At 47.4% G+C, this 25,989-nt stretch overlaps 1 protein-coding gene across 8 annotated transcripts in view; it reads left to right on the top strand.

The window, feature by feature from the left end:
• The window catches only part of SHLD1 (shieldin complex subunit 1), a 72,525-nt gene that overhangs the window by 43,713 nt on the left and 2,823 nt on the right, over positions 1 to 25,989 (top strand). For all 8 annotated transcript variants that reach the window (XM_013961412.2, XM_067292834.1, XM_067292832.1 and 5 more), the window contains 3 exons: positions 15,088 to 20,489; positions 21,512 to 21,593; positions 22,226 to 22,381. In XM_013961412.2, coding sequence (XP_013816866.2) covers positions 15,088 to 15,590 — 503 coding nt within the window. In that variant the 3' untranslated portion in view covers positions 15,591 to 20,489; positions 21,512 to 21,593; positions 22,226 to 22,381. The remainder of the gene's footprint in view (positions 1 to 15,087; positions 20,490 to 21,511; positions 21,594 to 22,225; positions 22,382 to 25,989) is intronic.

The raw sequence follows: 25,989 nt of genomic DNA, 5'->3' as shown, positions 1-25,989 counted from the left end.
GCTTGACGTGAATGTTATAGTTCGTTCAGTGGTTGAACTTGAATAAATAAAACTTGCTGCTTTTCCTGTCTGGATGTACTAGCCCAGAACAGCGTTGTCTGGGTGCACTGTTCTTTGGGCGATATTGCAGAATGAACCAGCACGCTGGCTGTAAGAGATTACTTTGTGTAAATACGTCATAGTTGTTTCTACGTAAAAACTTTTAAAATATGCTGCCTTCATATTTGCTCAGTAATCTGTTCATCTGTTTACCTTCATCTTTTTAATATTTTTACAAAGCTGTTTTTTTCTAAAGGAAATTAAACCGTTTTCAGCTAGGGAGCTTTCATTAGATGTAGTCTGTAGCCTGGGTCTCCAGCATCAGAAGGTACTGACACTGGGCTGTAATTGAGTTTTGTGTTCTCTCCGAGCAGAGTTCGTCTCAAAACCTGAGATCTAGGGGAAAAAAATAGTTTGTGCAGATGGCCTTCATAAAACAAAGAGAGATTAAATCTGGAGCTGTCACCGAATTGCTTTTACAGATGCATCTGCTGCAAAATAATTGCCTCTCCTGAGCCAGTAAGTTAATCAGTGTCTTTTGTTTGTGTCTGCAGTGAAAACAATTAAAAGCTCAACTCCTATTTTTTAGGTAAACTAGCAGGTTCTCTGATTTTAAGGGTAATTAAATTCATTTTGATGGATATCATAGTCCAAAGTGTTCCGGTTGGACAACTAGCTATCTGTAATGTAATTTACCTGTAGCTGGGATGTAACTTCTTTCCATCACCTTCTTTTCCTTGGGCTCTTTTTGGCTAACGAGTGCAAAAAACCTTTTGTCCCCCATCACATAAACTGCATTTTAAAAGCTTGGGGGGGGGGGTTGGTACAAACGTAAGAACAGCCACCATTTGCATTTATTTCCAGTTGTCTTTATTGTTCTGCGCCACAAGGGGAAAACTTGGGAAAGCAGCAGAAAGGACAAACCACCATCTTGATTGTAATTACCTACGAAAATTTGCGTTGGGAGTTTGATCTCAAATCCAATGAGACAAGCAGAGCCGTACATAACATGATGGGGCAGGTTCAGTCGTTTCTGAAGAATCAAGTATATATTTTTATATATTTTTTTGTTGTTGTTAATATGCAAGACAAGCGTCCCATTTGGCACACGCCTGTGCCCTTTTAAGCCCGGTAATACTCATGAAGATGCGGGAGGAGCCGCGCTGAGCCCCGCAGCTTGGCAGGGGTGGGTGAGCCTGCACATGCGCTGGAGGTAAAAGCCAAACTAGACCTTTTCAACTCGTTCTCTAGCATACAGCTGTGCTGCTGGAGCTGTGTTTAAGAGGGTCGCACCCCATGATTAACCTTGGGTGCCACGTTCAGGGCTGCGTCGCTTTGCTAGCGCTGTGCTCTGCTCCTGCCTACCTGATGGCGTTGGGTTGCGAGAGCTGCTCACGCTAAAACGCACCTTTTGTCTCCACCTTTTGTCCCAAATTCTTACAAATCTGATGCAACAGATTGGCCTCTTATTTTTTATCAAAAAGAAAGAGTGAGAGTTGCTACAGAGGGGCACTAAAAGCACAACTGAGCCTCTGTGGAGGCAGACATATTTGTTTTATTTAAAATCTGTGACCTTTATTATATCCTGATCCAATTGCTCACCCAAGGGCTCTGGCATTTTTTGCGCCCTTAATGCATTAAACGTTCTTCCAGCTAAAGCAAGCTTTAGATGCATCTTCTGCTGTCTTAAGAGTCACGATTAATCTTTGCCATGTGAACGTGCCTGAGAGGAACTGGAAGGGGCAAGTGGAAAGCGGATTTGTTTGGAGAGGGGAGGAAATGATGGGCTCCAGTGCTGTGGCCCTGGAGGCCTTAACCTCTGAGCTAAGGGTGCTCTGGATGTCGATTTTTGTTCTGACTGCTGCTCCCAACTTAATTCAATTAATGGGAAATACACCTACCTGCCGCCTTTGTAAGTTAATCATGCTATTCATAAGCAAGTCATTGCTGGATATGGGCATTTTTGGGGCACTCTTTCATCCCTGCAGCTATACCTCCTCCAGGAGAGACACGTCTGTACACTTTGCCTGAGAGTCATCCCTCCGGAGGGTGCTGGGGCTCTGGGGGTGGCTTGCGAGAAAAGCAATCCACTGAGAACGAGAAAATGGAAGAGAAAAGGAAGCAGGTAGTCAAGGTAGCAGAATACAAATTCATTACTTATGTCCTTGGAGTCCTCATCTTGTCTGTGCTTGACCTTTTTTTTTTAAAAAAAAAAAAGAGAGAGAGAGAAATAAAAGCCACAAACATTAAGTAGCCTTGAAGACCAATTCCAAAATTTGGACTGAATATAATCACTGAAATCTTTTTATCTCAGAATGTCCTACTTTATTTATAAATAAGCAGATGTGTGTACTACAATCACAGAACCCAATCTGAACTGTTTTCTTTAGGCCTTTTTAAAACTAAATGCTCAGGCTGGACATAAGTTTGGGGGGGTAAAAAAATAAAATAAAAATCCTACTTACATGATCAGCTAAGTTACATGGACTGTCAGACTCCCCACTTAGATCTTGAATTTGAACCAGGAAACTTTTGCTGATATGAGAATATAGCTGCCAAACACCTCCAGCCTAGATGTAAAAATTTACCATTTTATTCAAAAAATTGAATGTACTTTTACTGTTAATATGAAAAGCCAGGATGATTCAGTTTCTCTGTTTTGGAAATAGTTCAACTTTCTCTTCTACATCATATGAGCGGCAGATAAAACTGTCCTATATTAAGGTATTTGTTACTTCAGTAAATATTTGCCCTATCCTTTGGCTGTGTGAATTGCTATATTAATACAAAGTACTGTTTGTCTTAATGCTTGCCAGGAATGCTAATAATCCATCAGGAATCAGGGATGACTGGTCCTTAAATGACGTTTTTAAAAGAAGAGGAAACATTACTATGAGCGTGTTGACTTCCGTTGTAGCCCCCGTCTGAGAGCAGAGCTGTCCATGCTCTGTGCACCGCTGTAGGAACCAGAGTCTGAGGCATTTAGTATCTGCACTGCAGCCCCTGGATGTCTGGACTCAGAAATGCCCTGGAGAACTCCTTTTACACAGCAATTGCCTGTTTGCTCAGCTTTATTAATTTTTTGTTCTTTGTTTTTTTTTTCTTGTCCTTTTTCTTCGATACAGTTTTGCAGGGCGGAGGGGCTGTGTGTGGAGACCCAAGTTCTCTCTTAGATGACTAAAGAGCAATGGGAATTGCTAACTGCCGAATAACATTGGCTGCTCTGCCTTTGAAGCCAAAGTAAGAGCCGGGGCAATTTTGAGAATCTGATGAGCTACAAATTGTGAAATTACTGGTGTTTCCCAGTGTCTGGTTGTCTGGTTCCTACAGTCCCTTGAACCCATTTTTGGGGAGCTAATTCTAAACGAACGGGATTGCAAGTCCTCTCGCTGCTGTGTTGAAAGCCGTATGAGCACTCTTGTGCTTGAAAAATAATTAGGGTGCAGCTCTTTACTACCTGTAAGTGCTGCGAATGTTTACACCCCCGAATAGCAGGCGGATTATGAAGAACACAGCACAACATGTGTCCATCTGTACAGTCTTTATGGGAGTTAATAAGCTTTAACTCTCCCGGTTTTAAAAGGTTTTAAAAGCATTTTTGTTCAGATACCGGTGTAAATGTTTTCAAGCTGGTAACGCAACATCTTTGTGTGCCTGGACTTTTCTGGCCATATAAACGTCCAAGTCATAGAAGTCTGGTGCAAAAACGTTGTATGGCTGCAGTAACTATCACTAACCACAGTTCGTCAGTAGTTGAAGGTGTTTCTGCAAGAAACTGTCCAAGCAGCCCGGCAGTTCCCATGCAGCAGCATCAGGCTGTACAGGACAGAAATGCTGCTGGGCAGCCGGGTCGAACTCAGTACGGCGTGGGAAACATGGGGTTTTAGTTTGCTTTTTTTCAGTAGCAAATCTGAAGCGACTGAAAGCTTTTACTGTCCCTCCTTAGAGGGAGAAGCTGAGTTATAGCTGGCAAATGCCCCCACTGCCGAGCCTTTCTCCCAGCTGGCTTGCTGACTTGTGTCTGCGAGCACAAAAAGGAGGAAGATATGGATGGAGACTGCTCTTGGTGCTTGCTAAGGGACTTTCTCCTTTTCATGCTTTTGAGGTGCTTGGTTTACAAGCAGCACAACAATCCCTGCAGAAAGCAGGCAAAACCCTTTTGTTCAAAACCTTATTTTTTGCCAGGCTGACTTTGATGGAAGAGGTTTTCAGTGATCCCAAAGATGGTGTGGAGATAATTAAGAAAAAGCCCTTGTGGTTCTCAAGCCTCCGGCGTTTATGAAAGGTGTATAAATGTGCTTATCATTCCAGACCTGTAATTCTTCTACTCGCTCCTTGCTTTTGTGTAATATTGCAGCTGAACTAGATGGCTCAGGTGTTTACTTCAGTGTACTTTTAAACTAGTAAGCCAGAATGCATGGATGAGTGACAAACAAATACCTCCAAAGTATTAAACTTGGATATCTTGCTTGCTTTTCGTTGTCCCCTGTTGCAATTGTGCTTTCTGTCTCTTGAAAATTTCCTTGATGACTGTTTGATATATCCAACTCTGCCTTCTTCAGTCTAAGGACGTTTCCTTTATTAGCTGGTGGAAGGCTGAGAGATAGAAGTTGATATCTTGCTTTCCTTCTGAAAAACTTCTGTCCTTGTTTGCGAGCCTGACTGGATGAATATCGGAAGCGTTGCTGCATCTCACGGCTTATGCAGGAGGAAAGGCCCCGGTGAGGCCATGACAGGATGCCACGTGGCTCTAAATGCGTTGCCTCCCGTTCAAATCTTCACCAGAACATCAGATTTCACCTTCATACCTGTTATTTGCCTAAACTTATAAAGAATATTTCTTTGTTTTTTTTTTTCTTTCCTACTCTTGCTTTTAAAAGTAGTGTGAGCTTTGCTGCATGCATCTGGCATGCACTATAATTTCTGGAGCATGGCACAAATGAGGAGCTTGGTTTTGAAGTCACCTTATTGCAAGGACCATCAGGGAAGCTATAGCTCTGCTGGTGTTTCTCTGTTGTTAGTGAAAGGGCAGGCCTGCCTAGAGGTAGAAAGTTTTGATCTGAAGAGGTATAGACCCCAAATACTCAGCTATTTCTCTCCTCTCTAGAGAGAGTAAGTCCATCTGTAGATGCTTCTCATGGTGTTTCCACGCTAATGCTTTCAGCCTCAGAAGAAACGAGGGATCAGGACATTCAAAGCTGAGAGCCAGAGGGCGCCTGTCTTATTTTCCCTTGTAATTTGTAGTGATCTGTTGCTGACTGGGATCTCCAGATATTTATGCAAGATAAAGCATTAGTAATGTTAAAGCTTAGATGGCCTGGTTTTCCTCAAAAGAGCTAAAGTCTCTCTAGCTGCTTTTAACATTGGTGAGAGCATTTGTATATTCAGTACTTCTGAAAACCAAGCCACTGATTCGGGATCTGGATAAGAACCTAAATCAGTCGGTGGACATTGAATGCACAGATGTGTGCGCTGGAGGGGGTAAAGAATTGAAGCTATATTTAAGTCAGCTATCACTTTCATCTGCCTTATTTGACTCAGTTTTAAAAATCCACTATTTTTAGAGCATTTTCTCCTGCACCCAGGAGCTGTTTTACAGGTGCCCTGTGGTACGCAGGTATCACTTCAGCATCAGAGTCCAGGCCTCCATGTCTTGTTCCCACAAAGATAGCTAATGATGGTGGTAATAGGAGACAGCACTACATCTGAATAAGGCAAATCTTGCTGAATTTTATATACTGCTCTGATCCTTTTGAATAAATGTTTTTCTTCTTGATGTATTTCACTGAAGAAATGCCTTAATGACTCTTAACGGCTCTTCCTCTTCTGGCTGTATTAATAGCACTGTGTTCTTGGGTTTTCTGGGCGAAGGAAGTGTCATGCGTGTCACTATGCCATGAGACGCAGAAGGTGGAATTTCTGGCACTGATGCTGCAGCTTGAGCCACTAAGGACCTGAGAGAGCTGCCTGCTTCTCCCCCTTCTCGCCAAAGGCAGGGGCTGAGGGTTGTTGCCTTCGCTTGGGGACTGAAAGTGCCTGACACTGGGTGAAAGACTGAGTATTTAATATATCAAGGAGTGTATTGCTTTGGCTTTTGTTTTGGTTTTAATATGTGCGAATAGAGATATTGTTGCATTCATTAGGGCTTGTAATGTCGAGTTACTTCCTGTCATTGGCAGTGGCCAGTATTGAATGGCTCAGAATAAGAGGTAAGGTTTTGCTTACTTCCTCCCCATCCTCCAAAAGAGGTGATGGCAGTACACAATATGCTCCTCTTAGGCCCCATTTTTGCCTCTAGCAGAGGATTTGTTAAAGCCCTGAAGAAAGGGGCTTAATAACCCTTCTGTATTTATTTATTTATTTCTGCTAGAACTGTCCCTGATCACTAATGATCATCCAGCTAGATGTGCCAGCCCTCTCTTAATTTAAGCTCTCGGCTTCGTCAGTTCTGCATGGCAACGTCTGCAGAATGTCTAAATGTGCAGTGTCTTGTCTTTGCTCTTTGTCTTGCCAGAAAAACAAGGATTTTTCTCCTGCCTGTCTCTTACGTTGGAGCTGGGGGGACTGTTGTCTTTCCTCACTCCTTTCTCATCTCCGCGAGAGCTGCTCTTGCATGACTCACGTTCCCCAGGGCCTTTCTCACCTCTTAGGCGAACAGGTGGCCATGGCAAATCTCTTTTTCCAAATTCTGGCATTAACTAGCTAGTAACCAAACTCGGGGCCTGAACAAAAATTCCTTCCCTGGCAGTTAGTTAGGGCTCATTGAAAAATTGTCCTCACGTCAGAAAGCTAATAGTTCACGAAGCGCTTGTGGAGTCAGCTGGAAAAAGAGAATAGGCAAGACTTGAATTTCTAATTTTTAAGCAGGGGAAAAAAAAACACCCAAACTTTACAAAAGCAAACAACCCCATTTGCTTTAGCTGTGCAATGTGAGTAAGCGAGATGGCTCCTTCAGGTGCCATAAACAGAAACTCATTTTCCTTTCTACAATTCCTTTTGAATTTTGAGCAGTGACAATCAGGCGGGCAGTTTCTCGCTGGCTTGGAGCCCCAGACTTTTGCTTCTATTCTGAAATAGAAAGAGCTTAAAGACAAATATGATCTGGGGCTATATTTTATTTTTATATCCTGTGCAACGTGCTCTAGGTGACCCTGCTTGAGCAGGGGGGTTGGACTAGATGATCTCCAGAGGTCCCTTCCAACCTCAGCGATTCTGTGATTCTGTGATATCTATATATATATATATATATGGAAAATGTATATGTATAAATGCAAACATTGCAAGTTATTGTTTAAAAAAAAGAGAATTTGATCTTTTAAGAAATGTCTGCTGCCTGCTCACAGTAGGAAAGGGATCAAAGCCAGTTCAAACAGCTGCAGACCCATCCATGGGCAGAGCGACAGTGCGGTCCTGCTGAGGAGAGGGCTTCCTGCGAGAGGACTGCTCTTACTCACCCCCAGAGAAACCCCATCTGAATCAGCACAGCCGAAACCCTAGGCTTGGCTTCGGGATGCTCGTGCCGGATCCTGTCTGTCACTGCGTAAAAGTCCCTGGGGATGTTTTGCAGTGGCTGAGGGGAGTCTGGTCCAGCCCAGAAGGGCTGTGCGTGCGTGCATGAACAGGCGCGTGATGCTATTCTTGCCATCCCTTCCCCATGCTCTCCGGATGCCTAATTGGAAACCGGGTAATTAGCTTAAGAAGCCTTTTCGTAGCATAGTCTTGGAAATATTGGTGCCTTTATCATTACATGGACAAGGTGAGTCTGACCCTCAGTTTCTGAGACTGATAGGTGATAGGAAAGGAGTGGATAGCTGCAGATTAATAAAGCCCCCGGATGACCACCTCTGCTGGTCATACCTTTAATTGACAGTTAATGTTTTCAGCTACATAAACAGGCTTTTTAGTATTTTTGTTTCAGAGAAAGGTTACTCTTGATAGTAGAATCTTTAACCTTAGATCTTAAAGCTTTTTTAAAATCACCATTTGACACAAGTAGGATGCTTTAGGCATTTTACTGCCTTACAGAGTCATAGAAATTAAACCAGTCTAAATACCTCTATTAAAAGTTTTTGTCTTTGCTATTTCAATTCTTAAAATGGTGATGAACTCCAATGCAGGAACTTGCCACATAAAAATAAAAGCTGGACACCCCAGTTATGCTAATTCCCATCTCTTCAGAGATAACTGGGATCTTTGCAGTGAAAGATGCTCCTTTGTGCTTATAGCAGCTGTTTGGGGCAGTTGCATGCAATGCCCTTGCGTTGCTTGGGGGCCTGGCTGGGGATACACCAACATCAGGTTTTTATTTGGGGTATTGCCAGAGGTGATAGTATTTAACACCAGGCGCTGCTGCTTCTGGCCATGCCTGTTGCCCTGGACCTTGGGGCCTGGTTGCTTAGAAACAGGTTTGTAAGAAGACAGCAGTGCCTGTTGCTCAGCTTTCAGAAAATAAGAGTTGTTAATTTGCGGCAGTTCACATCGTTAGCTGTCTTGCTCTGTGGTTAAAATCCATGGTGTTTAACTAGTGCCTCCTCCAAAAGATTGCTTTTTCCTGACTTTTCCAGCTGTCTTCAAAGTGTGACACAGGAGGCACCAGCTGCAAGTTCTCGGAGCAGGGCAGAGCTTAATACCAAGCATGACATTTGGAAGAGGGTCTAGGGGGAGATGTTATGCCTGCTTATTGCATCTCAAAAGCACTTTACCATTTGCTTGGCTCTTTATTCTTCTTGAGTTTTGAATCCCTGAGAGAGCTGGACAGAAAGGGGAGGGCTTGTGCTTCCCAAAAATAATTGCTTACATCCTATCCCATGCAAATTAACCCCCACCAACTCCTCACACCATGTGCAGCAGGTCGAAGAAAAAGGTGGCGAGCCTGACTCAATCATGGGCTCTGCCCAGTGCTATTCCTCCATTGCTGCCTCCCTTTTCTCCTCCCAAACTTCTCCAGCCCCTGCCTCTGCCTTTCCCTCTTGCTGCCCTAGCCTTTCGCCCGGCTCCTGGGTGACTCTGGCTGAGAGCGTGCAGGTGTCCCAGCCAAGCAGCCAGCCCTTCGTCAGTTGGATGCCACGGCTCGTGTGCCTCTTGCCCTTGGGTTAACACAATAGTTGATTTGTCTTGTGTCAGCCAGAGTCTCGAAGGTCCTGTCTCGTGAGCTATAGCCTTGCTGCATATCATGGCATGAGAAGGCTGTTCTCCATGTCTTCAGGGAGACAGCAATGTAGCAAAGCTTATTACGTTCTTATTTTCACTTTCACTTCACCATCTAAATACCCACCAGGAGCAAATTTTCTCTGCTTAAAAGTGCTTTTTTGAATGATAGATAATGTCATTGAAAATTCCATTTTGCCTTTGCTTTAGATGCTGGAAGGTTTCCCAAACAATGATGCAAGCAGAAAGCAGTTGTTTTCTGCAAGGCAGGGATGTGTGCAGAGATTGTAAACTATACTGTAATTCTTCAATATGGCCTAAGAAAGGCTTTAGGATCTGTCACCTACCTGAGATGGTAGGTGTTTGTACAGCATCTAGCACAGTGGAGCCTGGACTCGGTATTTGGCTTTTTGGTGCTGTTGCAATTTAAATGTTAGTAACAGAAGTCATATGAAGTATAATACAATATCCCTTTATGGCAGTTGGAATATGCAATCAGCAAGTCCCACATGGGTTTTTAACTGCTCCAATCAATGAAAGTTTTGTTAATGCAAGTAAGGGCAATAGGATTTGGTCTCAAAGCATCTAGCTGCACCATGGCTGAGCACTCTTGTATGCCATTGCTGGTGGATTGACGTGCTGTGTGAGATTGGGGTGTAATGAGCTCCTGCTAAATTCTGCCTAAATTTCCTCTCTTTTCGCAGAGCAGTGTGGAATCTCATTGCCATGCTGATATGCTCACTCCCACTGGAAATCAGCCAGGTGAAACATCCAGCCTATTGAAGGGAATGAAAGATACATATTTTTTTTTTATGCATAAACTGTCTCCAGTGCTCAGCGCACATGATTGTAAGGTGCATGGGGAGCTCCTCAGCAACACAGGATCAGGTTTGCCTCTTGTGCCTGTGCTGATAGATCATTCCGCCAGCGATGTGGTTTGGCATGGATATGCGGTCAGTGGTGAGCTCTGCCATGTTGCCGCTACTTCAACAAGGGATTTCCTTGGGGTGCTGACAGGGCTGGAGCGACCCTCTGCAATGATGTGTGTGTGCTCTTGTTGTATCACTTAGCGACCACAAAGGTAGGAGACCCTTTCCTGTATGTGGGGTGATTGTTTCTGCCTCTGGTCAGGTATATCCTAACAGGTTGGCAGGCAAGAGAAGTAACACAATCTATGGGAACATCTGAATGGCCCCTTAATGGTCACCATCCACCAACCTGCCTGGTAGCTTGTGGTCTCATCCTCCTGTGTGACTCTGCCCATAGATGCAGAGAACCTGTTGGCTTTAGCCATGACAAGTCACGGAGGGGAGAAAACTTGCATGGGTAGGAGGAGCGTGCTAAGGCAGGCAGGGATGTCCAGTGCAAGAAGTGGCTGATTTGGTAACCATTGTGAGAGGGCAGAGGAACCTTTCCTCTTTCCCTTTAAGGAAGAGTTTGGGAGCACCAATGAGCTGTGATGTGCCAACAGGCAGGTTTGGCTTGTAGTCTCTTGGAGATCTTGAACTTGGCACAAAATCATGTTGGTGCCTCAGGCAAGGCAGTATTTTTGAGCTCTGGCATAGGCGTCCACAGATGGAGTCTATCTCCCCCAACTAGAATAGGGTCTCCTGCTTCTGCTTTTCTCCAGCCACTCTGAAAAAACCTGGATCGAAGTTCTGCTCAGCCCCATCTGCTCCCAGCAAAATATTGGTGACTTTTGGGATAGTGTCACCCAAGGAAGGTGTTTCTCTTCTAGCACTCTCCTCTTGTTTTCCTTGCAACTGTTTTGTTGCTCAGCTCTATGGGAACCTTTGTTCAGGGATGTTTGTTCAGACAAGCTGATCCCAATAGTGTCTTCTGGCCTTCGGAGCAGGCAGGATGGCTGCAGCAGGAAGCAGACGTTTTGTCAGATCATCTCAGAGCCGAGTACCTAAATAACCTCTGTCACTCTGGGATACTCTGGTTTCCAGTCAATCATTGACTTAGCTGATGCTAGAGCATGTTCCTAACCAATGTCTGGTTGAACTTCGGTCACCAACATGAACATAAGGGCAATTTGCATGTCTCCAGATTAATTAGTTTCTGTTGAAACAAATGATTTTCCTTTCCTACTCCCTTAGTTTCCTTGGTCATTGTTGAGGGTGGCACAACAGAGGCACCCAGAGATTCAATCCTTGTCCTGAGAAATGTGCAGTATGTGGTCAAATTGCTGAAAGGGTTAGACTTGAATATCGGAGGGGGGGGAAGCTGCAAGATTCACAGCTGAGCTCAGCACTTACTGAAGAGTTTCTCCTTTCTCTGACATAGGCCAAGGTAGCTGCTGTTTTGGTGCTACATGTTGACGTCTTGCACACAATTAGCAGCGCATCATACAAAGAAATTAGCTGATGTCTTAATGATAGAGTAGGTGAAAATCGTCCAGCGTTGTGTGCTAATTTGGAGGTTTCTGATGTATGAAATGTTATGCTGCTAATGCTGTTAAACCATCTTACTAATGGTTTAGTCAGTGGCTGGGAGCCTTTGAATTTTCATGCATTAAGATTGAATGTTTGAAGTTTTCTGGAGCTCTGTCACTGAAAATGAAAGGATAAAGTGGCAACAAAACAGGAAGGATTTAAAAACGGGATGAAACAAGGATTAGAAAGATTTGCTATACCCCTTGAAGCTTTCGTTTCCCCTTTTGCTGTGGAAGTTAATATCTGTTATCTTTGGAAAGTCTGGGAGGAGGACTAATTAGCTTGAAATCATTAGAATTTAATGGAAAATAAGAGTTGAGGTTGGCTTCCCCCATTCTTATTCATGTGGACAAAGTTGCTGGGTTCCCATGGAGAAGCCATTGGCCTCCATTACCTACCCAGGCTCCGGGCACTGAACTGGGAGGAACATCCTCCCAACCCGTCCGCTTTCTGTACCTTCGTGAGCAAGTTGCAATACCCTGATAATCATGGGCTTGGAAGAAGGAGGTCAAGTCCACTCTTGTGTCCAAACACGCAATGCTGTGCCGGCTACCTCCCCCATTGCTGCTGAGCAGTTCCTCACCAACTTGAGGTGAGCAGGGGAGCAGAGCAAGAGATTATCATGGGTGATGAGGCGAGTTAGTCATAGGTTCCCTCCACTCTATTCTCACACATTTATTTAATAAGAAGGAAATCTCCCCAATCCTGAGATGTTATGTCTGCATTGAGCATGAAGCAGTTAATAGCCAAGGAAGCAGCAAACAACGCAAGCCAAAACAGGCCTAACGAAGAGGGACAGCTAATTTTACACCCTGTCTGTATCTTCTTGGGCACAGTTATAGGGAGCCTCAAACAGCTGCATGAGCTGCTTTTGCAAGAGTGCAAATAATAATGTTGCAGACCTGTTGCATCACTGAAAGCTCAAAGCAGGAGATTTCGTTGTGTGCTTGGGGGTAGGGTTATATGCTGAGAATCAGTTGCACCAGATGGAGACTTTAAATTTTCATCAGCAGGGTTATAAACACAAAGACTATCCTTTTACCAGCCCCCGGGTCTTGTACTAAAAAGCTGCAAATGCTCATCTTCAATTAGCATGGAGTGGGGATGCAGATGAAATAATATACCTTCTTACTGATGATTATCCATCATGTGAGAATGAAATCAAGACATGAGTAATGGCCTGTTTGGTTGTTTTTTCTTTTTCTCTTTTTCTTTAACACCTGCTTGGTAGTATAAGTGAGTGAAAGTTGCTAAAAATAATTTGGGCCAGATTCCCTGGTGATGAAACTCCACTGCAGGCAAATGAAGTGTGAGGTTTTTGGCCCTGCTCATCTCTGCTCTGACTTCCGTAGGTGCAGTCTGAGGAGGTACTGGGAAATGTCAGGGAAGCTCAGGAAAGGTGCATCTTCATGGGATTTAGATTGGCTCTGGGAATTCTGCATCCAACTTTTTGTGCCTTGCCTTAAGAAAGCTTTACTGGAAAGATAATCTGCTATAAAGATAAGGCCTAGTGCTGAAAAAGAGGTATATAAATTTAAATCAGTAAATGAAAAAAGATTGTCCTCCTAATAATATAGTTGAGTACTTTCTGACTAATCAAACCCCAAAATATACCCCTGAATTACTTACTGGTCACTCCTTTGGTGGATTGTATGGATTGTGCTTCAACAGAGGATGACAGCTATATAGTTCTTGCTGGCTTATAATTGTAGGAGAAGGGCATAACAGCACTGCAAAGGTCTCTCCTGATATTGTGAAACCAACAGGATTTTGCTTTCCCCAGATCATGCAGGGTTGTGATGGTGTAGCTGGAGGCAGCTACTGCTTTTTTACAAAACGCAGCAGTGAGCTGCACGTAAGTAGAAAGAGCATAGCGTGGTGCAGGGGGCTGCAATGGCTGCAGGCGTCTGAGTGCAAGTGACGCTGGACTGGATTATCCGAGATGCACGATGCTTCAATTCCAGCCTAACGGAGGCACCCAGGCTGAGAGATTATTCGGGCAGGGTGGACCCATTCTCTTTGATTAGCTCCGATTTGCTACTCTGACGGCATATGCTGATGTTAAAAGGAGGCCACTAAGCTTTTCTTTGTACCACATTGGAAATGACATATTGCAGGCAGAAGGAAAATTCTTCTTAAAATTGCGGAATCAGAGATGAAGGGAAATTGAAACTAAAGATCAGAGATAGAAAGTGGGAGGAACAAAGAGGCAAGATATGTTATGGATGCACAGCTACCTTAATTTCATTTTAATGAATCCTTGAGCCCTCAGGAAGGGGAAGGCAGCCCTTTGTGCACTGGGAGGGAAGCAGCACCCTTCCGCCACCGCACCCAGATGTCCTTTGAAAGCGGTCTCTTACCGAAATGAAGGACTGCACTCCACTTCGTATTCCAAAGCTTTATAAAAGACCAAGCTATTTTCTGACTCCCTGCGTCCCGCTTACATAACTCGTGGAGGACGGCTCTGCAACCTCTGGCTGAGCCCTGCAAGAGTCTCTTGCTGGTGACTCAGGTGCTTGGCGGAGAGGCCGCAGTTAGAGGGACTCCAAGGGCACCAGAGCCCAATCCTGGGCCCTTTATGGAGGCTTTTTGTCCTGGAAGCTGTATTTGGCTTGCTGAGCTTCCCGATCACACCATCGGCAAGCATCTCGGTGCTGCTGGCATATTAATTATGTGCAGGCACCTGGCTGCAGAGCACCCCACTGATTGCGTTGGAGCAGAAGTGAGCCACAGCCCCAACTGTCGCTCAGACAGGGGTCAGCAAGGAAGGAGGGCAAGAACTAGGCTAGAATGAGCTCTCAGCTTTTACATAAATGTTATCTATACAAATTCCTGCAGGCTGGGGGGGGACTATTTAGTGCAGCCGGGCAGCCAAAACAGGATTGTGTGGAAGCACAAGGTCCCCTTTTGCATGCCCAAACTCTGCAGGTTTGATGGCTCTAGATCTGGTTGAAGGCTGGAGGACAAGACTGTGCACATCATCCTGCAGGGGTAAAATTGGGCAATGTGGAAAGGGAAAGATTAGACTGAAGGGTGAAGGGAGAACAAGCAAACAGAGGCCAAGCTGCTTGAGCTGCAAACTGAACTTGCCCATGGCTCAGGCTGTCACTTCTGGTGGTAGCAAGTCCCAGTTGCCCCCTCTTTGGAAGTGTGGGTGGCAGCAACCAGGAGGTGCATGCCACCAAATAGCTCGAGTTGTAGCAGAAGGATGAGGCTAGGACACCCATGAGATCCCCAAGCACAGCCCATCTTTTAATGAGTCCGTGCAGAAAAGGCCCTCTGACAGTCTGGCCAGAGTTTAAAGCAGTGCTTCAGCTCGCTCCTGCAAGGAGTTTGTCAGCCAGACTGCAGTGAGGGGGAGGGGAAAAAGGAAAAAAGAAAATGAGGGGATAAAAAAAGAAAAAGGATTTTGCCACAGGGACGACCTGGTGACTAATGAGTTTCATTGATCTTGCGTTTGCAGGAGAGAACGGGCCACCCTCTGCAGTTCCTGGGGGCTGTTCTGCTGAAGGCACTGAGAAAGCAAGCGTGAGCTACAACCCAAAAGCTGGGCTGTGCGAGCGCACCGAGCCTGGCGATGCTGCACTATCATGGATGTACGAACATGACAGCACTGAAGATACCAGTGTCAGGAAGTCTCTTGACAGCTTCTATGAAAAGTATTGTGAAACACAGCTGGGCAGAAGGGATCCCACCTGCGAGGCTGGGTCACGCTGTCTGTCGCAGAAGATTTCAGAGCTATCAAACCGGGAGGGAACGAAATACGCCTTGCGTTGCCTGCAGATGGCCCAGGTGGTCTTGAACAGAGATGGGTGCAAGATCTTCCCAAACCACCCCACCACTGCTTGTTTTGCAAAGCCAGCTGAGGAAGAAGTCGTGCTGGAAGAGAAAACGAGAACGCCTGGACTCTCAGATGATGTCCTGCAACTCCTCTTGAAGCAAACACAGACAGGACACAGCCCTTGACATGTTGCATGAGACAGGAGCAAGATGCTGGTTTGCTTCTACCATCAGAGCTGTAAAGGCTCTGCCTCTGTGTGGATGGCCGATAGCTGTGCATGTTTGTCCATGGACGTGGGATCCTTCAGTATGTAATGCTGCTGGCTTGCTGCGCTTACTCCTGGCTCGCACCCGAGAGCAAAATGGGTCTGCGTGGTCAGGGTGCCAGCGGGGAGGTGGCTGCCGTGGTGTTTTCTGACAACGTTTCTTTAAAAGTGTCTGTGCAAATGTGTCAACCTAAACAACAGAGGTCATAAAGACAGTGATTGTGATCTGGGTGAGCTTTTGGGGCACAAAAAAGTATGTGTGGGCATGTATGAGAGAGAATACAGCTTCTGAGTAGGGTTTCTTTTTTTTAGCAGAGGAAAAAAAAAAAAGGGAAAGAAAAGCTTTGTCGCCTTAGTGATGTTTCTAACACTTCAAATGCGCCAGCTGAGCAGAGTTGTGATTTTTTCCTGTCTACATGAGCTGGCAAAAGAGCAACCTAAAATAGCTTTCTGAGGTGCTCTGCTGTGGTGTTCACAGGGAAGCTGCAGTGCTGGAGCCTGTTGCCCTGTTATCCAACTGCTGGGAGATGTAGGGCACCTGGGAAAAGTGGAGCTAAAATCCCAGCATGTCCAAGCTGGTGGTTTGGTTGGTCACTTCAGTGCTGATTTCTCCAGCTCTCCCCCTGCCCATTAGCTCCTGCTGGTTTTTGCTACCACAGGATCTACCCCTAGGGCTTTAACAGAGGGAGCCAATCTTCAGCGCTCGAGTAAGGTCTGTTGTCCTTGCCAGCACTGCGCAGGACCTTGAGATTAGTTTCCTGGTGTGCTGATGGATGAGGAGAAATGTCCTCGCAGATGTCTGAACCACAGGCTGCCCTGGGGGAGGTTTCTCTCCAGGATGAGTCAGCTGGAGTTAGCTGCTTACAGCAAAGGTTTCCTTCGTCTAACAAGCTCTGTGTTAGGGAAACTGTTCAGTCCAGTGTCCTTAACAGGGTTCGACTCTAGGCTTCCGCTTTATCCAAAAGATACAAAATAATTCTTTATAAGATTTTATTAGTATTACAGCTCCAGCTGGGTGCCCCCTCTGAAGGACCCCAAATGGAAATTTCCCTGGGTATTTATACCCCTGCAGGATAAGTTCTGTGTGCATTCTCCCATTTGTTGCACCAATGATCGCTTGATGAGTAGTAGTTTCTTTGCTCTTGGTTGTTTTCTCCGTTGTCTCCGGGCAGGGTTATGGTACTCACTGATCACTGTTGAAGCTGTTTTCTTACTTTCTTGTTCCCTCCTTGTTCAAACCAGCTCAAACAGTTTAGGTAAAGTTCAGCGATGTGCGGCCTTAGGCTTCAGTAAATTTAGCTACTAATGCTAAGCAAATGCTATTGTATCCAATGCTCTGCTGCTGCAGATCCCCAGAACTTGCCCTGGTTTTAGCAAGATCACCACTGGCATCAGTGAGCCCAGCACATGGGTTTCCAGGCTTGGCTCGTGGTGACGGTGTCACCTGCCTCGTGATGTTGAGGGGTGACCCGAATCGCTAACTCCCAGCCGCTGGGTTTGGTCATTGCCACCTGTGGAGTTCACAGTGCTCCGGGTCTCCTCCCAAGCGGTTATCAACCATTGGAGCCTACTGTTGACTAATTTGCAATTAATCTTATGACATTTCTGTTCTTGAATGATGTCTCAAACTCTTGCAGAGACACTTGGGTGGGGAAAGATAGTTGCATAGTAGTCATCACCCAGATTGCCAGGCCCATTGCTTTGATGTAGTTTTTGCTTTGCTTCACAAAATGCTGAAGCCTCTAGATTGAACCATTCTCCCAGAGGGCTTGCAAGTCCAACCCGCTGGGAAAAACTGAGTTTTGTCTTCTCCAAACTTTATTGTTAGGTTTTCATAAAAATTTAGAACAAACCTAATTGTTTTATGATACATTTTCATAATGTAGGTGCTTAAAGAAGCAGAATAGAGCTCAGCTGGATGTATTAGGCTCCAAAAATCCTGTTGACTTTAATGCTAACAAAACAAGTTAGATGTTTAGGGGAGTCTGACAATCTTGCCAGACACCTAACTGTGGTGTTAAGAGTCTAAGTATGTTTGAGTTTAAAATACCTGATCATTCCTACCATAAAATGATCTGCTCTGTACCTAGAGAGACCACTTAAAATTAAGAGGTGTTTCATTGGGATTTTATAGCTCAATTGCTTCTATTAAGTTAAATAAGACTGCTGCACGGAGAATAAACACCCATCACTCCTTTTCACACTTGCTGCTAATTAATTTTTTACAAACCTGTGCTGGAACCTGCTGTATGTATTTCCAAGTCTGCTGAAAGCCAAACCATTTGCATTACTCATTTCCTGATAAACGTCTCCTTAGTTTATTCAAGATGGGGAAACAAATGCATCACTCCCCTTCGTCAGGTGTTCCAGGCTAAAAGCCCCAATTGCTTTGAATGCGTTTCACTTTAAAGCAGCGCAGTGCTATTTGGCATTTTATGATGCTGCTCAGAAGAAATTGTAATGATGAATATTATTGCTGCTGAGCAATAGCACAGGTGGTCCAACATGTCTGTGTTTGAATTTCTTGAACTGATTTGCAGTTATAACTGTGTTGCATGGAATGAACAAAGATTTTTTTTTTTGTTGTTTGTTTGTTTTTTAATAGCCTAAATAGAAGGGAATCTTTTGGGACAGTTATGTTAAGACTGGTCTTCTGGATCCAGAAAACCACTCTTTCACAGCCTACTTCATCTGCTTCTTGCAATGAAGAGGAGCCTTTAGGAAGGTGGAAGCAACTATCAAGGAGGGCTCAGCTTCAAATGTGCAGGGCTGCCAGGACAGGGCTCCTCCGTCACGCCAATCCCTGCCCTCACGGAGCGGGATGGCTGGGGACAGCCCCGAGGCATCTCCCACCACTGTCCCAGACCCCTTCCCTGCTGGGTCCAAGTTCTGTTTGGCAGCTCCTGTCCCGTTGCCAGCCCCACCAGTGCCCCCCCCCGCCAGCCTCTGCTCCCTCTCTGCCTTGCCTGATGGCACTAATGAGATCCCTGGAGGAGGTTTTGCTGCAAAGTGAAACAGATCTCTTCAAGCCCTGAGAACTTGATGTCAGTGAGCAAAGGAGCAACAAGCCTGCACACAGCCACTTAAGGTCTCTTGGAGACCTACTAGCTCAGTGGCTGCTTTGCTGCTTTACCTGCTGCCAGAAGACAACTGTCTTCCTGCATGTTTTCACCCACTGGTGTGTCCCCTGAAGGGTGGCCTTCTGCAGTGATGCTGCTCGCTAAGCAGGGAGGCCTCTGCACCCTTCGTTCTCTGGTGTGGACATGGTCAAGGAAGCATGGAGAGCACGAGGGAAGCGATGTGTGGGAGGGGACAGCATTTGGGTGAAGAGAGAAAGAAAAAAAGAGATGGGATCTCACAGGTCCATGTCTAGATGCCTTGCTACTGCAGGTACTCCAGTACAGCTGTGCTGCTCACTCCAGTCTGAGCATCTGATTGTCAGTGTTGTTTGGAGATAGCTGTTATCCTGCCAGCTTGGCTGCTGTGACCTCTCATCGTTCCCTTTCTGCACTGGCCAGATCCCAGCACGGGTACCTGAGCTTTGTGCCCATCGCATTCCCAGCTGTGGCTTCCTGTGGGGGCGTTATTCCTGCCCCGGGAGCCTGGCACAGCCGCTCTGCTCTGCAGGCCTTCCCACAAAGGCTGTAGAAATTTGGCTGTTGACTTTAACCGGAGCAGAAAGAGGCCCCCTGGCTCAGCTGGCTGCAAATTATGGCAGAGATGTTTGGGCTTGGTGCAGTGTCTCTTTGCATATAGGTTTATTGGGTATGCTGGGGCTGTCTGGGTTAAGGTTGTTGTCCTTGAGTTGTCATGAAGCTGATGCATCAGGCTTCTCTGCGGTTCTCGTTGATCTGTTGCTTTGCCTGCGTCGTGTAGGCAGATTACAGGGAAAAGCAACATCAGCTGCTTCAGCAATAGATACAGCTGGAAAAAACAAACATGCTTTTGAGCATGTTATCAATAAATACAGTAAAAGTAATAGCCTCTCCCTGTCAGCTTGCACTGCTTAACCACCACAGATCTGCCGTGGCTACGAGGGTGCTAATGCTGACGGGCGTAGGGAGCTATCGCCAAGGAGGGACAGGGAGGAAGGCGCTCGGCGCGAATCGAATGTTGTTGCATGTGATTCTTCTCCAGCATTGATGTCAGAGCCTCAAATGCTGCCCAAATCCTTTTGTAGACTTTTATGGCAGTGTTCACTCACCTGGAAACTGAAGGCCCCCACCAGAGGAGCGAGGTGGCCCTCACCTCCTTGCAGGTGTCAGCTTGCTGGGCTGCAGGCTCAGCTCTTCCATCGCGTGTGCCAGGCAAACCACTAAGCAAGGAAACAAACTCACCTGTGGACCTTCTTAGAAAAGAGCCAGCTCCTGGGACCTCTGACTTTGCTGCTGTTTGAGATAGCTGGAGACAAAGCCTGCACTTAAGCTAATAATAAATAAAAAATAAACCCTTTTGTCCTTTTAACATCCCAGCTAGACTTTCTGGTCCAGCAAGAAAAGGGATAGCAGGCCCCATTTCCTAAAGACTTGAAGAGCAATGAGACGCAAAGACAGGAGAGAGACACGGCGGATGCTGAAAGAGCCTGAAGATGGATACTGGCAGGGGAGAGCATGAAACTCTTTGATTTTGAAGAGCGACGTAGGCAGAACAGCCAGGATGCAGCTGAAATTGGGAATATGACTCACAGCTACAAATCTTGGCTGGCGTTTGGCAGAGGGCTCGGCGAGCTCTGTGCCACTGCAATATGTGGGCTTGGACGAGCGTGTGTCTCCCGCCAGCAGGAACGCCAGCAGGTTCTCTGGGCACTGCTCGCTTCCAGGTATGATACACAGCTCCTGCCAATAAACCTGCCAAAAACAGATGTGTGTCTTGTGCTGAGACAGGAGGAAGGGCCAAAGTAGAGCCCCTTGGAGGAGACCTCTCTGGTGGGGCAGGCGACACCTCTGATGCAGATCTTGCCTAGAGGGGAAGGGTGTGTTATTTGTTTATTTTGTTTTTCTATCTGGCTTGAAATTGGCTTCTCTGGAGCATGGGGCTTTCAGCACCTTCCAAAAGGTTATTTAATCTTGATTCAGTGGGTGATAATGCAGCATCCAGGATGTGGTTTGGAATAGCTGGCAAAAGTGGATCTCTCTGCATGGTTGGAAATGCTTGCTATGGGTCTTTTGAGCTGCAGAGCACTTCTAGGGTCACTAACTTCACAGACAGAGCCTCCACCCTGGATGAAAAACAAAGGAGAGAGGGAAAACTGTGGCCTTGGCGAATAAAACTGGAAATGGTGTTGGGGCTCCTTCTTAGAAAATGGCTGTGAAAGTTCGTGACGTTTGAAATCCCTTCCCAGGGTTGCGATGCAGGAGGATGCTACATCTCAGTTCAGACAGATGTAGCACAGTTAGGTATAGAAAGGCCTTTCACTGTGGGTTTTTCTCCCCTTTTGAAATCAAAGACGTGAATCAACCTGTGTTCATAATCCAAACACCCAATGCTTTTGAAGTGGTCTAACTCTCCCTCAGCCCTATCCCTACGTATAGGAAAGGATGAAACCTCCCATCCAAATGTCCATGCCCTTAGTCTTGATAGTCTAGTCTTGATATTGATGCCCCGGCTTTGGTGCCACCATGGCCCCGATACGCTGGGTTTCCTCTGCCTGGGTGTCTGACACTACAACATGCAATATCTGCCTTCTCCTGTCATGTTGCTGTTCCCTGAATTTCAATGAGGGCTGCCTGTTGCTTTTTGGGTGGCTTTTTTTTTTTTTTCTTCTTTTTTTCCTTCTGTGATTGCTAGAGGCCACAGAAACACAGTCACAGGCTCATTAATTTTGATCTAACTTCTTCTTAGCTGCCCTCAGAAGGACTGAAATACCGGCCTGGGAAATGTGGCCACCCATGGGGAGGTAGAGGATGGCTCCTTCCTTTCACAGGTAAAGATATATATATATTTTTTTCCTTCCTTGGATGTTGAAGTGCTGAGAGTGCAGCTTTCAAACACACTGATGTTATTAGATTTTGCATGCGGCCCTCAACTAAATATCCTGTGTTTTGTACAGTTCTCCCCAGTCATAGCAGTAGTCCCTGGGAAATGGTTTGCGTTTTCCCCTGAGGAAGGAAGGAAGGAAGGAAGGAAGGGTTTCCCTGCGGTGAGGCTGGAGCCAAAGCATGCCTGGGGCCCAGGGGAGGCTTCACGCTGGAGATGTTGGCTTTGGTTTGGGCACTTACCACCTGGGCCGGCCCAGCCTCCCCCGTGGGCTGAGGACTGAGTCATGCTGCAGGAGGCGCGACGCCGCGGCCTGCGCACGCAAACCTCGAGCGGTCCCGGGGCTCATCTTCGGGCACATCCGAGGGCTGCAGCCGCCAGCCAGCGAGCGCCACCTCCCTATTCCCATGGCGAACCTTACGTAAACGTCTCATCCAAAACCTTTTGTCATCCTTGCCGAGTCCTCCCGCTCTGAAGTCATTGCCGCTTCCCTCCACTCGGAGCTCCTCCAGGACGGTCGGTATTGATGGCCTCACTGGTGCCGACTCCGACTGAATTTTTATTTTCCCTCCTACGCAGCTTCTAGTGGGAGGTGCTGATTCATCCCAAGGCCGGCCTGATCCGGGAGCCGAAAAGGAGTTGGAAAGATCCTCAGTTAGCATCAACACTCCTGTCCTGTGAACGGAGCTGGGGCACTTTACACCAGCGAAGGATCTTTCCCCAGGGATTTTTGCTGTGCGTGGGTATTTCGGGACATACGGTTTCTAAAATGAGTGTACAACAGGCAATATACGTTCTGTATAAATGCCTCTGTTTCATTATTGAGCGTAGGTGATTTGGGGGGGCACATGTTTTCCCACAACATAAAAGTTCATTTTAAAAATACCCTGCTCTGTAGGCTTTCCCTAATGACTATTCTTCCCCACGTTTTTATTAATCAACAGCATATGCCAGCATTTCTTCCTTAAAAGTAAGAACTGGCCCATAACAGAGCATGAAGTAATAAGTTGTGATTAAGACAGGAGCTGGAGCTAACCAAAGCCAGAAACCTCACGGATGAAAGGTCAAACCTTTATTTAAATTGCCTTTGCCGCAACCTGTTTCTTTGCAGGCTCCGTGAATCAAGAAGGGAAGTCTTGTAACCAAAGAACATGCGGCATGGAAAATCTCACCTCGGTGCAAGTTGGGCAAAGCCTTATTAGCGCTAGAAAGTAGGTTCTTGTAAGGGGAAGCGTCAGTCAGCCTTGGGGCAGGCAACGTTATCCGTAACAACGGCGACTCGAGGTGGGAAGCAGAGCGCAGGGCCGGGAACAGCTGTTAAATGGGTGCTAAAAGCAGCACCTCTGGCCAGAGGCGCAGAAGGATCCTGCGATTAAGAGCGCTGAGGTGGGGAGAGGGGAGAGCTCGTGTCAGTGCCGCCCCCTGCAACTCGTTTGCAGCGCGACCTGAGCAAATGGGTGTATTTCTGCATTGCTAGCAGCTGTTCTGCATGGCCGAAAGCGTCAAGGGAAGAGTAAGTGGGCAGGGGATTTACTGCTGCATCTCTGCCTGACAGCAGCTCCCCTGAAAGGGCTGTACTTGGGCACTGAAATCCCATGTTTCTGGCCCTGTGGCGCATGGAAAAGTGACTTGCTGCCTCTGCTCTGCGAAGCCGGCGTGTTTTGCCAGCCTTGTCCCCGACCGCCTGGAGCGGCGGCACCTTGGGGAGCGCCTGGTCGCACGGGCACAGGCGGGAGCCGAGGCCGGGTACGCCGGAGGGGCACCGGGCAGCGTGGAGGCAGAGCAAGCGGCGAGGGAAGCAGGCGGTCCCGCTCGCATGGGTTTTGCCACGTGAGAGCTTGGAGCGTCGCTTGGAGCCGCTTCGACGGCCTGGGGGGCCTTGCTGCGGATGGCGGTGGATCAGGCTTGCAGTTTGGTCACGCGCAGGACGAGGATCAGACCAGTTCCCGGGCCCCTTCCTCGCGGTGCTTGTGCTCGGGGAGACGAGCTGTCAGCAGCGCCCAGCCTGCCGCGGGGAGAAAGAAATTAAGCAGATTAAGCACAGACACCCCTTGGGCAGAGTTTGAGCGTGTCAGGCGCCTTCGCCAGGCATGTCCTCCTGGCGGGGACGAGGCCGCTAATGCTGTTGGGCCGAGTCAGCACCGCTTGCAAGGCCCTGGAGTGTGTGGCAGGTCGCGCTAGGGATTTATGGCCCTGTTTGGGCGGCGGGGAAGGAGGTGCTGAAGCCGTTGGTGAGGAGGAATTGGCTGTTTTCGTCTGTGGGCGAAGAGGAGGAAGGCTCAGCGCCTTGTACCGCCAGCCCCGGGTTACGACTGGATGCTGGGCTTCTCATCGGGGCTTGCACCGGCGCACGCGGGTTTTTTTCTCACCAAAGTGTTTAAAATGCTTTCTGCTCAGCCTTTAAAACTCTGCAAAAGGAAAGCCTGTGGCCTGCCTGGTGCCCAGCCCAAGGTGCTGAGCGCCCCAGGGAGGACCAGCAGCACCAGCTCCCTGGGTCCGCGCTGCCTCTGCCAGGTCTGGGGAGGGAGGCGGTGGCAGGTTCCCGCGCTGGCGCCTCCGCACAGCAGGTCCTGGCTCTTGGCATCTCTCGGTTTCCTGGAGGTTTAAGCTTGAAAGAGGGGTTTTTCTGCGCTTCTTTGCCAGCTCTGTGCTGGCTCTGCATCCCTGGCAGGGGGCCACCGCGCGTTGCAACGGGCTTCGCCCGGGAAAGCTGCGGAGGCTGACGTGTGCCACGGCTGGCAGGGATTTCCTCCGGGTCGAACATCGGCAAACGTGCCCATTGCTCGCTGCCGGGGGCTGGCTGCAGCGAACCGCCGCTGCTAGTGCTGCGCGTCGCTCCTCGAAAAGCGACGATCCTCCGGGGAGCGCAACGGCGGCCCGACATCTGCTCCCGGGCACGGGAAAAACCCCGTGGCAGAAGGGCGGTGGGGCCCCACGAGCCGGGAGCACGGCGCCACAAAAGCAACGTCTCCTACGAGTCCTGCGTTGCCAGCGCGGTATTTTGCGTAGGAATTGTAACAATCAATCATCTGCCTCTGGGGAATCGTCCCTTCGTCCCAAATATAGGTAGTTATCTCCTTACCCAGGAGGGAAAAAACTCGCGCGTTTACTGCAAAGCCTGAAATGACAGGCCGGGGATGCGCCCTCTGGTCCTGGCTCTCAGCTGGTGTCACTTGAAGGTAGTCGCTAACGCCAGTGAACTAGACAAATTTACGCCGATGGAGGATCTGCGAGGTATCTGCGGTTCCCAGGGCTGCCTTTAAACCTAAGCCTCTTAAGCCTTTCTCATCAGTATGCAGCGTTTCGCACAGAGCCTAAAAGACTTAAAATCACGGTGCACAAAAAAGGGGTTTCCTAGCGGGAAGGGATCTTAGCGAAGCCGCCTCTTGCGTCTGGGGACTTCACGCTCTCCTTTCTCACCAGGTCTTTTTGCAGCTGGTTTTTGCTTTTAGTGCCAGTGTAAAAGGCTATTGAAAATTTATTTGGCAATTGCTTTCACTGAAGTGTGTGAGTACCAGTGTCACCAAATAGACCTCAGCGCTGTGCTTCAAGTCTGAAATTACGTGCAAGTGCATAATGAGATTTTTTTTTTCAGTACAGACATAGTCAGTAGTAAAAAGTTTCCTTTAAAATCATTACAGTCTGTTGCAGAAATCTATATATTTTTATCTTACAAAATTGAAATTTGCCTCTCCGAAATTTCCATAGCACTACCAACCTCAGAACAATATTATTCTTACCAAACTGAACCCTTGCTGGGAGTTGAAATGCTATAAATATTTAAAGCAATAAATTACTAAGTAAGCCAGCCTTGTGCCCCAGTCTGTAAATATGAACTGGAACATAAAGTAGTTGACAAAATGCAGGCGGAAACGCTGCATGGGACCATTTCGTTGCCCAAATGAAATTATTTGCAGCGCAAAGGCAGCTGTAAAAGCTGTTCTTGTTTAACGATAAGTAAAACCCGGAATAAGAGGGCAATTTCCATCCCGTCTGCAGGCTGTTCTTGTTGCGCGAGCCCCCGGCGTTTTCCCAAACGGGACCACAAGCGTGGCTGCCTGCGGGCTTCCCCCGCCCGGGCTTCGCGTCTGGGTGTGCAGCGCCCGTCGGCCCGGGCTGGGGCGAGAGGCCCCACGCGCTCCCGGCGCGATGCCCGCCTGCGGGGCCTGTCTGTCCCAGGCAGGAGGGTGCCGGGGCGCTAATAAATCCCCCCTCGAGGCGGGGGGAGGCTGCTCCTGGGTGAGCCAGGCAGTGTCGTGATGGCTGCTGCTGGGGGAGGCTTTAGTCATAGCCAAATTCATAAAGCCGTGAGTAACCGTTTAAGGGCTTTTGGAGCTTCGGTG

This window comes from Apteryx mantelli, chromosome 3 (assembly GCF_036417845.1).
Source record: "Apteryx mantelli isolate bAptMan1 chromosome 3, bAptMan1.hap1, whole genome shotgun sequence".
Taxonomy (NCBI): Eukaryota; Metazoa; Chordata; class Aves; order Apterygiformes; family Apterygidae; genus Apteryx; species Apteryx mantelli.
The sequence above is the reverse complement of the archived record's forward strand: the minus strand, read 5'-3'. Positions and strand labels throughout refer to the sequence as shown.